The sequence below is a fragment of the Dermacentor variabilis genome, chromosome 7 (genome assembly GCF_050947875.1).
Source record: "Dermacentor variabilis isolate Ectoservices chromosome 7, ASM5094787v1, whole genome shotgun sequence".
Classification (NCBI taxonomy): domain Eukaryota; kingdom Metazoa; phylum Arthropoda; class Arachnida; order Ixodida; family Ixodidae; genus Dermacentor; species Dermacentor variabilis.
Genome location: NC_134574.1, coordinates 15058508 through 15071315, shown reverse-complemented (window position 1 = coordinate 15071315; position 12808 = coordinate 15058508). Strand labels below are relative to the sequence as shown.

At 45.1% G+C, this 12808-nt stretch overlaps 1 protein-coding gene across 7 annotated transcripts in view; it reads left to right on the top strand.

The window, feature by feature from the left end:
* Positions 1-12808, top strand: part of brun (trafficking protein particle complex subunit brun) — a 747330-nt gene that overhangs the window by 657393 nt on the left and 77129 nt on the right. For all 7 annotated transcript variants that reach the window (XR_012829487.1, XM_075698272.1, XM_075698271.1 and 4 more), the window contains 2 exons: positions 1144-1242; positions 8113-8237. Coding sequence is in view for 6 of the 7 variants with exons in the window: in XM_075698272.1 (XP_075554387.1) it covers positions 1144-1242; positions 8113-8237 (224 nt within the window). In the remaining variant the exon portion in view is untranslated. Of the gene's footprint in view, positions 1-1143; positions 1243-8112; positions 8238-12808 lie in introns of those variants that run through there.

The window sequence follows — 12808 nt, the reverse complement described above, 5'->3', positions numbered from 1 at the left end:
AGAGAAGCATATATTTTGCAAGACTTCGTCTCCAATCTACGTTACAATATAAATGTCATACTTATAGTTGTTGGCGTTGAGAAAACAGTTAAGTACAGTGGTGCTGTACCAGTTATTGATGTCTTTGTTGTGAGCTCCAGTGTTTTGATGTAATTGAGCATGGTGGACAAAGCAGACGCACTGTTGTAACCTCGGTGCCGTGGCTTCGTGAAACTGAATTAGGAATAGCATCATGTTGCCAAAGCCGCCATCTTATCTTCACACTCTTTTTTTTTTGTTCCTTAGAAGTCCTAGATGAAGTCTGAACCTGTTGTACTTGCATAAAGTTGTGCCCTGAAGCTGTATGGTCATGACCAAGTAGGAAAGTGCAGGTATTTTTGGTTAAATAATCTAATAATACTGACAGTGTATGGGCCAGAAGCGAAGCCATCACAGTCTCTTCATTTATACAGAGCTTTCTCCAGTTGAAGGAGTCCGAACAATTTATGAAATGTAATAATAAGCAGTAATAGAATATTGTACTATTGGCATTTTTAATAACCTGAGCATTGGCTGGTGCTCCTACTATCTGCAGTGTTGGAAGTATCTCGTGGCTGGCAGCTTTTTTTAAAATTTATATTGTAACAATGTTGAGGAACACTGGTTACTGAAACAACTATATTTATTAAAGGCAAACCTGTGCCCACAACTCAGTCACTACTGTCGTGAAAACGCCTGTTAGTCACATTCCAAACTGACCTTGAACTGTCTTCTACTTTCTCCTCGCATGATCCCTCGTGCACATGGTGCATGCGAGCTGGGTCCAACCGGCTACCTGTACCATGATCGCTGCCTTTTGTCACTGAACTACACCACGGTACAGCGCGCACAGTGTCCAATACGAACGGTGATGGGCGCACTACTTGAATATAGCCAATTGTCACGGCAGTATGTTGTAATGACCTAGTGCAACTGGTAAATGATTTACCAGGGTGTGTGTGTTCAACCAAATCTTGGATTTTTCACGTAACATCATCTTCAAGTACTCTAACTACAGGATGGTTACACGGTCTTTCGACATGCCCTCTTTTTCTGTGGTTTTCTAAGTTTGCTTTGTACCACATTTAAATTGTACATATGCTTACAGTGTTGCTTTGGATGCAGAAGTGCAGGTTGATGGTAGGATCCACCGGCCAGAGCAGGAGTACGTGTTTCCAGTTGGAGAGCCCCTGCGACTGATCGTGCTTCTCCACAATGTCTCACGTGAGTGTTATATTACAGGTGAAACTTGATTTAACGGAATGATGACCACACTCGAATTATTTTGTTAAATCTGGAAGTTCGTAAAATCGGGAAAGGGATTGTTCGGTCCTTCGAAATCTAAAATTGTAATGAAGTGACACCAAAATGCTACCACGACATTGTATTTGTCATAAAGAGGGCTTCCTGTAGCTTCTCGCGTGGTGTAGTCCTCAAGTTCTTTTTCTTAAATACGTTCTCAGATGAAGCAGCACGAATTATGGCGTCTTTTCCTTAATTTTCAGGATGGTTGAAAGAGTACTGATCAGGATGCTATGTTCGGCGGCCACATCGCATTTCTTGCGTCCACTTGGGACAGCTTGAATCATGTCTGCCTTTTCTTCAAGTTTATGCACTTTCCTTTTTCTTGGAAGGCTCCATATCAGGGCAACGCAGGTCAGGTAGTCGGTCACGTAAACCTCTAACAAGACGCTGATGAGCAAAGACGCGGAGAACGAACGCAGTGATTGTGTGAACAGGCCGAGCAAGAAAGTTGCGAGGAGATGATCAGTGCCATCTGTCGCATAAACCATGACATAACAAAAGCAACCACCGCTGCCCCTAGCGTCATCTGGTGTGTACGAGCGCTGCCGACTGCCGAGTCCGTTGTTCCCTGCATGGGCGTAGCGTGCGCAGCCTCATCAAAATAAAATAGGGCCGTGACTGGAGTGCCTAGGTGTCTTAACGCGATAGCATTAAAGTGCACGAACAAAGAAGAACCAGTCTGTGTCAAAATTAGAGAGAAATCACCGCTTTTTAACTAATTGAAAAACTTCATTAAATCGGATTTCATGATCAGGTTTGGTGGCCAAGTTAGTTCCGTTAATTCAGGTTGATGACAACATTGAACCCTATGGTGCCTGCCGGAGAATGGAAATTTCTTCATTAGATCGGGAACTTGATAAAATCAAGTTTCGCTTGATCTAGTTTTAACTGTAGTTGGTGGGACATAGGAAGGAGGCCTCAATGTCTCATGTGATTGGTGGACGACAATGTGCAGACCTGAGGTATCTCAATAATATATTTTCTTCCTGATGCTGTTCCCATATTTGCCTGTGTTTTCACAATTGTGGAAAGTTGAGCTTGTTGGTCATTCATGATTACTGGTACAGTGCGAAGTAGACAACGTGGACAGGGGTAGACAGCCGCAGTGCTGACTGTCACCAACTATAATTCGAAAATAGAGGTACGCAGCATATATAGAGTAGAACCTCGTTAATATGTTCCCGTTATATGTGTTTTACCAGCACCAACTTCGCAATCGAGAACACAAAAATGTCCCAATAGAATTGCGCTAATTTTTTTACCAGTTTACACGGTCCCTGAAAACAAGATTTCATTTTATTACCTTAATGACCCACGAGGGGTATTACATAAGGGGTGGGTACATATATTTTGGTGAGCAAGTATTAACACAACGAAACATGACTGGTAACATTATTGGCAAAGTTGGATGAGCACTTGATGGCTGCGATGTCGTTGGGTAGGTCGTTCCAGTCTGCTGTAGTACGGGAAAAAATGGTGCTGCGAAAGTGGTAGTTCGGCCATGAGGTCGGGCAACTTGAAGCGGATGACGAGTGCGATGAGATATGCGGGCTGGAGGGACGATGTAGGGTGCGCGGCCTAGTGAACTATGGAAAAATTTATGGAACAAGCAAAGGCTGGCAATGCGGCAACGAAGTGATAAGGGCAATAAATCGGATTCAGCTTTCAAAGCAGACACACTTGTGTCGTAAGAATATGATGAATGGATAAATCTGGCTGCTTTGTTTTGGACTGATTCGAGTGCATTTATATAAGGTAAGCTTGGTGAGGGTTCAAAATAGGTGAGACATATTGTAATTTTGGTCTTACAAGGGATTTGTACGCTAATAACGTCACATGTTTAGGGGCTTGGCGGAGATGACGTCTGAAAAATCCAAGTGTTTTATTAGCGAATGAAATGATGTTCATAACGTGTGTGCTCCAGGACAAGTCGCCACACAAGGTAATGCCTAAGTACTTGTACGATAGAACCGGTTGTACAGGGACGTTATCTATGATGTATGGGAAATGAAGTGGGTTACGGCGACACGTGAAAGACAAGATGTTACAGTTTTGAGGGTTAAGTTCCATTAAGCAATTGGCACACCATTCCTGAATGCGGTTAAGGTCGTCTTGAAGAGATGTTTGGTCAGAAGCGTTATTAACCTTGCGATAAATTACACAATCATCGACTAACATGCGAATATTACTGGAGACATGCGTTGGTAAATCGTTAATATAAATTAGAAACAGAAGCGGACCGAGGACAGACCCTTGCGGGACACCTGACGTTACTGGGATAGGATTGGAGTTGTGGTTGTTAATGGTGGCGTACTGTGAGCGGTTAGTCAAGAATTCTTCTATCCATTTAAAGATATTAGAAGGGAGGTTCAAATATGAAAGTTTTAGTAGTAAGCGTTTGTGACGAACCTTGTCAAACGCTTTTGCATAGACCAGAAAAGTAGCATCGGTCTGTAGGTTAGAGTCAACATTAGCATGTAAATCATGAAAAAAAATGGCCAGCTGTGGTTCGCATGAGAAGCCGTTTCAAAAACCGTGTTGCGCAGAATGAAAAAAAGTTGTGATAATCAAGGAAGCTCATCACATTGGGGTAGATGACGTGTTCCATGAGTTTGCAGGGTACGCTGGTTAGAGAAATGGAATGGTAGTTAAGCGGCGCAAATTTTTTACCCAATTTGAAGACTGGAACGACCTTACCGCTATTCCAATCGCGTGGTGGTTGACCTGATAACAGTGACTGTGAGAAAAGTAAGCATAAAGATTGCGCACAAATATCCTCGTTATTCTTCAAAACCTTCGGGTTAATAGTGTCAATACCGGATGAAGATGAAATTTTTATGGTTTCAATTAGGGACGAAATGCCAAATGACGTGAAGACAACTGGTGGCATAGTATAATTTATCACTGACGGTGGTGCTGGAAATGATGGCGGTATTTCAGTTTCTTTCGTAAATACGGATGAGAAGACAGAGTTAAACGTAGTAGCGCACTCAGCATCAGTGAAAACTGTGCCTGCTTTGTGAGGGTTATTTCTGGTGCGTGATGCGGATTGATAACTTGCCAGAACTTTCTGGGGTTACTAGGTAGCATATTCGGCAAGTCCGAGTGAAAAAAGGTATGCTTGGCATTAGAAATAGCGGCGAGATATGATCCTTCAGCTTCGTGATATTTTACCCATGCACTATGCGTCCCCTGAGACTTGGCTGAACGTTAAAGACGCTTCTTTTTGTTCTCCAAACATTTCAATGTTTTAGTAAACCATGGTTTTTGTGAATTAAGAGTCAAAACTAATTTGGGGGATGAATCTATTAGGCTTTCTAGTTTGTCTATGAACAGTAACCAATTTTCTTGAACACTGCGGGAATGAAAACCTGACGAGAAGACTTAAAAAAATGCGTTAAGTTCATTATTTATTGCGTTTTAATTTCCTTTGTCATAAAATGGATGGTTTTATGGTATTTACGGCGCCGGTTTGGCGTAAGGAGAAGGTTAGCGTGAATTACTTTGTGGTCGCTTATTTCAGGTAGGTATGTAATCGGCTGAACGCTGCCTGGGTGATTGGTTGATAAGAGGTCTAAAATATTTGCACAGTTCTGTGTTACGCGGGTAGGTTCAAGTATTAACTGAGTAAAGTTGAGGTTGTTCCAAAAATCTAGGAATTCCCTTGTTTCTCCATTGTTAGCTATAGGTGCGGGCTGGTTATGCCAGTCAATATTCGGAAAATTTATATCGCCGAAGAGGAAGGTATGTGCATTAGGATGCTTTGTGGACAGTTGACTTAGTATGTTATTAAGCTGACGCGAAAAATCCTGGCTACTATGTGGCGGCCTATAACAAACGCCTAGAAAAACTGTGTTAGGTGCTGCGTGAAAGATTAGCCACAATATTTTGAGGTCAGATGAATCTTGTATTATGGAACATGATAAATCTTGGTTGACGGCACTGAGTACGCCCCCTCCTCGTGAATCTCTCCGGTCTTTCCGAAAAACTTGAAAGTTTGGTAGGTCAGTCAGTATTTCGTTGTATGTTATGTCACTGCTCAGCCAAGTCTCAGTTAGTATAAATAAGTTGCTCGCTTGATGACGAAACAAGGCTAGAAATAATTTCACGCTTAGGAATCAAACTACGAATGTTAGTGTATATAACGGAGAGCGAGAGGCTAGATAAAGAAGCGTTCTTGGCACGGTTCCCAGACGGTTCACGATGAGGTGATTACTAATTTGATTGTGAGGGCCGAGTTGCTATTTCCTTGACTGTTTGCTCGGTTTCATCGAACATGTAGCGCTTGGGACCAATATATAATGTCTTAAAGTACAGAGCAAACTTTCATCACTTTCTTTAGCGAACGCGACTAGGTGCTTTCGCGCATTTCGTATATAGAGGGAAAAGTCCTCGCCGGACACTGAAGTTAGTTTCCTTAAACTTATGACCATTCCATAATATGGCATCTTTAATCTTAGATGAAGTAAACTTCACGTTGATTGGACGAGTGTGGTTAGATTTGTAATGCCCAAGGCGATGGGCGAGTTCAATATTTTCAGGGTTAATTGTTGTACTCAAGTTCTGACAGCAATTCTTGATGACTGTTTCCTCAGAGCCTGCAAAATTTTCGTATAGTTTAGTATCGGGAATGCCATAGAATATAAGATGATTGCGGCACGAGCGATTTTCTGCATCCTCAATTCGCGCATCTAGAATGACTAAATGTCGAGTAATCCCAGCACTCTTAGATTTCATTGCTTCGAAATCGGTTTCAAGATCTGAAAAAGCTTGGAAATGGGCCTCCAGATTGGTCATTCGCTTAGTCAAGCCGGCTATGGCAACTTCAGTGAAATCGATCTGAGTTTTGAGGTCTTGTATTTCGAAAATGAGTTTGGTTTGACCGGCGGATATATATTTTAGTTCAGAAAGCACATCGTCGATAGTGTTAGGGCCTGGGTTAGATTCTACATCACCTGCCAAAAGCAGCAAGGTGCGCAAAACATTGCCGCAATCAGCTACAAGAAAAACGCAGCACTGTGGGCTCGGCAGCTGCACTAAGAAATAGTTGCTAGTTTTTTTTTTTTTTTTGCAAACAGAGAATACTTGTTACCAACCTGCACGATGAATACCAAAGGATTAGTGACTTGTGCCGGAGCACAGTCACGTAGCCCACAGAGTGGCGAAGCTGGTTGTAGCACTTTTATATGGGCGGGTGATCACTGTGGTGATGCAGCATTCCATTGAGCATCCAGGACTAGAAAACCGGGTAGTGGCATTGTCGGACAGGATGAAGCGTTGATGTCGGAATAGGATGCCGTTATCATAGCAGCTGGGTGCTGTAGTCGACACAGTGGCAGGGGAAAGGGCGAGGAGAGCAGCGGAGAGCGCGTTGGCAGCGACGGCAAACACCTGTATGATGAATACCAGAGGATTAGTGACTTGTGCGGGAGCACAGCCACCGAGCCCACCTTATTATTTAATAGGTAAATTTGTTGACCACATTTAGTGATACCAAGAAAAGAATGTTGCCGTATTATTCTTGTCATTCTAAATTGCTTGGCATTGCTATGCTGTGCCTAGGGCCTACCCTCAGGAAATTGTGTACAACACAATGGAGGCCTCGATAAATACCCAGATTCATTGTCTACATTGGTGATGTCAGTCATGGAATTCGTTGTACAAAAGGTGAAAGGTAGTGCAGCAAGAAAGAAAAACCATACAAGAAAGAAAAACTTCAGCTGTATCAAGTGATATGTTGCTTCTGTTATATCAATCAAAGATGGGATTTCTTTAACCGCCAGTTATCACAAAAATTTTTATTAGTCAGTGCGTGTGTCTGTAACTCTATTTGTGCATCTGCACTCTAAATTAAATAAATCAGTTGGAAGTGCCACCTGTGGCGTCATCTGTGTCTTCATTTTTGTGCGTATAGTATCAGCGTCATATTACAGTTGTATGTTTTTCATCCAATACCAACTAGGTGAGAAGCATTTCTTTTGAATGCTTTGGTTGGTTCACAAGATACTGTATTTGTAGGTTTTATATTTTAAAAGAATTGTGTTTTCTCTGTGCTTACTCCTAATGATGGCTGCTGCCTTGTCAAGCTACTGAAATCAGCAGCTTCTTGCTGCAACTCCTCCCTCCTACAAGAAAAATTAACTTATCTGATTTGATTAACTTATGTACCTGCTTCTCAAGCTTTCATTTCTTCCCACAAATCCCCTTTACTCCACACATAGTGTACTGAAACAAAGTTCAGAGGACAGCCCAATATAAACACTGATATGAACACGGAAATGGCAAATCAGTTCTCTAGAAGCCCGCAAGGTGTAGGGAAGTACATGAAAGGGAAAAGAGAAATGGAAAAGTTGGCTTCGCCTTCGCTCTGCAATTTGCTAGCCTCCTGTTTAGCTCAGGTGGTAGAGCAACGGCGCCGGAATAGCATTTGTCTGGGTTCGAACCTCGGACCAGGACGAATTTTTCTTCACCTGTGAGGTTTTCTTTCTGAGAAACCTCTATGAGTTTCCTTTATAGCTTTGTGATACAATTCGGGCTGAGGCCAATTTTTCCCTTTCATGTACTTTTCTACACCTTGCGGGCTTCTGCCGAACTGATTTGCCATTTCAGATATCGTATGGCATACGCCTTGAGTACAGTTCAAAAATCTTTGGTATCGTTATCGCTGCAAACATTGCAGCACATGCGATGCGCTTGCAATTGCAGCATGCTGAATTGCTCACATGCAGTATGTCAGCGCCCCTGTATTTACGGAGTTTGCAGATATTCTATGTGTGCATTATGCTGCAGAGAGAAGCTTTCATCACCTCTGGCTGTCTGCTGTTGGCTACCAAGACCGGCAGAATGGTACACTCAGCTACCGGCTCGATTCCAAGGTCATATTCGTTGGCTCTGACAAGCTCTTCATTGAAAAGGTGAACTTCGTTTTTTTTTTACATCTGCGCGCTAGCTATAACCGCTGCCGCAAAGCTTCAGTGCATTTAGAAAGGTGTACATACTACGTTTAAAAAGAAAGATACATACTTTGCATACTTTCTAACCTTCTTAGCAATCTGATATATCTAGTTGACTTTGTCCATTCGCACTAGTTCACCAACTCGAATATGCACTTTTCGTTCATATACCAGTTTGATTTGATCATGCGTGTTGATCGAGTTGGTGGCCTTACACTCGCTGGAAACAGAATCTTCTGAACATACATGCAACAAAGCTGGTGGTCATAAGTTCTTTCTTTTACGTTGGCAATCCAAAGCAGACCCTTGTCTGCAACCGCAGCGGCAGAGTCCACGGAGTCGCTGCGGCTTACGAGGCACATTACAAACACTTCCAAAAGTTATTGGAGTCTTAGAATAGGGGCCCCGAACGTTTGGAGCCCCAAAGAAATAGCGTCGAAGCCACTACACATGCGCGAAACGCAAACTGAGTTTGGGTTTTGCGAAGGGCACGCAATTTCACTGATTTTCGGGAGCCCCAAAAGCTGCCCTAAAAGATTTGCGTCAGCAAACATGGCGGCACCCATCAAAGCGTTGGCTCTAACCAAGCACCAAACTGGGCTCGATTCGTAGTAACGCGTGAAGCTTGCAAGCTAGGACAACTGACTGCAGTTATCACTTTCTCTCAACCAGCATGGGTAATGAAGATTGATTCATTAGATGCCGCTGATTCCGAATTCGATTGTCGATTTCATGACTCGTAGGCCTAACAAGGCTTAGCTTGGCTGGTGAAGGTACGTAAAGTTGGTTACTTAAAACTAAGCACAACTAACTGCTTGCAAAACACGAATGCAAAAACACGAAAGTCAAAATTACTGTTCTATCACAAAATGGTTATTTTGTTTAAATATTTTTAATAGCTTTTCTTTGACGCCGCAATGGTGCTGTCAGCTATCCGCAAGTGCAAAGCCCACTTCTGCATGTCCCAAACCTTTGGGGCCCCTATTCTAAAACTCTCTATTATTGACACTGTAATTATATGGACACTCCAGGCACATTTCTGCAGTCGCCGGGATGTTTCGTATAAAGTCCAAGGGCAATAGCATCGTCACCGTGCACCCTACGCTTTGTATACGTGCGAGTTAAAGCGTGCACGAGTGAGCCGACAATGGCGGCTCAATCTCGCGCGCGCAAGAGAGGAAAGTGGGGAGGAAGCACGCCGTCTTCCATCACGTGCAAGGCACCGGGGAGAGGGAAGAAAGGCATGCTGCTGCGTATTGGGGCGAGTTCCACCACAGGAAAAGCTGGCGCTGCCGTCGGCATGATGTGGTGTGAGGGATCACGTGAACACAGCGGCTGCGTCGGCTATTTTGGAAGCGCCGAAGCGAGCTGAAAACGAAACTGTAAAGTCCGACCTGCACTGTGGTTCTGATTAAGTGGGGAGGTTTTCCCGCTATGGGTGTGGGCTTCACTACACTTGAAAGTCCTATAATAGATAGTGACTGCCTCTGAAGGCGTCCAACATGGTAGGCTACTGCTCGGTACCGCCGTGCCGGACGTACACAACAGAGACCGGTGTCAACCTTCACTCATATCCACAGGACAAGAAGCTGCATGAAGCTCTAACTCTAAATGTCTAACTCAGAGACTTGGACCAGGATATGAAGCATCAAAGATGGCTGGTGGCGATCGTCTTTTGGAATTCCGCAACAATAAGCAACACGAGAAACTGCACAACTTGGCATTGCTACGTGTAGAAAGACACAGACAGAAGAGACTATTTACAGGCCATTTACACCGGGGCCAGAGTGCCACGACGACATTCGCTCGCGTCAAGGGCACAGACCCACTTCGTCATTCTCGCGTCGGCTCGTCTTTTGAGCATCTCGCGATAATATCGTAATACTTCCCCCACCCCCCGGTGGCCAAAGTGCCGTCACGGTGCTGTTAAATATCCAAGGCACGTGGAGAGGTGTAGGGCTTGAGTCGGGCGACCCGGACAATGTCACTGGTTGTCACAGCGGAGGACGTAAAGGGCGTGGCTAGAATGATTTCATAGGTGACATCGGTCACTTGGCGGAGCCTGCGATAAGGGCCTGCGTAACAGGAAAGCAGTTTTTCACAAACGCAAACTTTACGCGATGTTGACTAAAGCAACACGAGGGTGCCGGGCGCGAAATGGACATCACGGTGACGGAGGTCGTAGCGTTGCTTTAGTTTGTCTTCAGACACTTATAGATGAGCGCGCGCAAGTTGGCGATTGCATCACGGGCATAATCGCTAGTTGAAGATGTAGTGGACAGAAGCACAGTGTCCAATGGTAGCGTTGGTTCTCGACCACACGAGGTAAAACGGGGAAAAGCCAGCAGTTTCGAGACGGGGAGGTGATGCGCAAAGGTGGTGATGGTACGCAAAGGTGACGTAAGGTAGAGCCAGGTTCCAGTCACGATGCTCGTCGGAAACATATTTGGATAGCATGTCTGTAAGGATGCGGTTCGAACGCTCAGTGAAGCCGTTCGTTTTATGCTGTATTGAGCTGGCACGCATGATGTCGTCAATGACTTTGGCCAAAAACGTACGGCCACGGTCTGTTAGCAATTGATGCGGAGCACCATGCATCAAAATGATATTATGTAGGAGGAAGTCCGTAACATCAGTTGCGCAGCTGGTCGAAAGAGCGCGGGTTATCGCGTAGCGAGTCGCGTAGTCCGCCGCGACTGCAACCCGCTTGTTTCCTGATGTAGATTCCGGAAATGCGCCGAGAAGGTCCAAGCCAACAAGATTAAAGGGCTCGGCAGGGATGTCGAGCGGCTGCAGGTAACCAGCGGGGAGCTGGGAAGGCTTCTTGCGTCGTTGGCAAAGTTAACAAGCGGCGACGTAACGTCGTAGGGAACGGGCAAGGCCCGGCCAGGAAAAACGCCGACGTACACGGTCATAGGTTCGAGATATGCCGAGGTGTCCTGTCGTTGGTGCGTCGTGAAGCTCTTCTAGAATGGTGGAGCGGAACTCAGAGCCGTCCGGATGAAGGTTACGACGGTACAGAGTGCCGTCGTGGAGGACGAAGAGACGTGGAGTAGCATCCGCCAGAGAGTGTTCAAAACGGTCGATGAGTGCTCTGGTATAGGCGTCACGATGTTGCTTGTCGGCGAAATGAAGCAGATCGGATACAGATACTACGCAAGGAGCACTGGTAATATTGGAGGAGTCAGAGTCGTCAACAGGGTAACGCGACAAGCTTTCAGCGTCTTGGTGCAGGCGGCCAGACTTGTACACCACGGAATATGAAAATTCTTGTAGCCTCAAAGCCCATCGACCAAGCCGGCCTGAAGGATCCTTTAGCGATGAGAGCCAGCAAAGAGCATTATGGTCAGTGACTACGGAAAAAGGGCGACCGTAATGATAAGGACGGAACTTCGCAACCGCCCAGACAACAGCATGACATTCTCGTTCTGTAATGGAATAGTTGCGCTCCGATGGTGCTAGGAGGTGGCTCGCATAAGCAAGAACGCGATCTTGGCCACGCTGACGCTGGGCTAAGACGGCACCTATGCCATGGCTGCTGGCATCTGTACGCAATTCTGTAGGGGCATCAGGATCGAAGTGGGCGAGAATGGGTGGTGAGGCTAGAAGAGTGACGATACGAGAGAAGACGGGGGCTTCCGAAGTATACCCACGAGAATTTTACGCCTTCAAAAAATTAGTGAGGGGTCTAGCAATTGCCACAAAATCTTGAACAAAACGACGAAAGTACGAGCATAGCCCCACAAAACTTCGAACATCTGCGGCTCTCTTCGGAACCGGAAAGTCTCGGACAGCACATGTTTTGTCGGGACCAGGCTGTACTCCGGAAGCGTTAACGAGATGACCCAGACGAATAATTTAACGGTGGCCAATATGACATTTGGACGAGTTAAGTTGCAACTTCGCCTTTCCAAATACATTAAGTATAGTTGTTAGACACTCAAGGTGAGTGTCGAACGTCGGCGAGAAGACGATGACGTCGTCATAGTAGCAGAGGCATGTGGACCATTCGAAACCTTGGAGCAAGGAGTCCACCATTCGCTCAAAGGTGACAGAAGCGTTGCATAATCCTAACGGCATTACTTAAAATTGGTATAGGCCATCAGGTGTGATGAACTCAGTTATTTTTCTGTCCATATCGTCAACAGCAATCTGCCAGTATCCATATCGAAGATCAATAAAACAGAAATAGCTGGAATCGTGGAGGTAGTCAAGCGCGTCGTCTATACGTGGGAGCGGGTAGACGTCCTTCTTAGTAATGTTGTTCAGATGACTGTAGTATACACAGAAGCGCCACGTGCCATACATCTTAACCAACACTACAGGCGACGCCCAGGGACTCGAAGAACGCTCAGTGATGTCTTTATATAGCATTTTGTTCACTTCACTTTGAATTACTCTGCATTCCGACGCAGAAATTCGATGCGATCGTCGGTGAATAGGCGTAGCATTGCCAGCAAGAATCCGATGCTTGACCGCGAGCGTCTGGCCTAAAGGGCAATCGTCGAAGTCGAAAATATCTCGGTAGGACG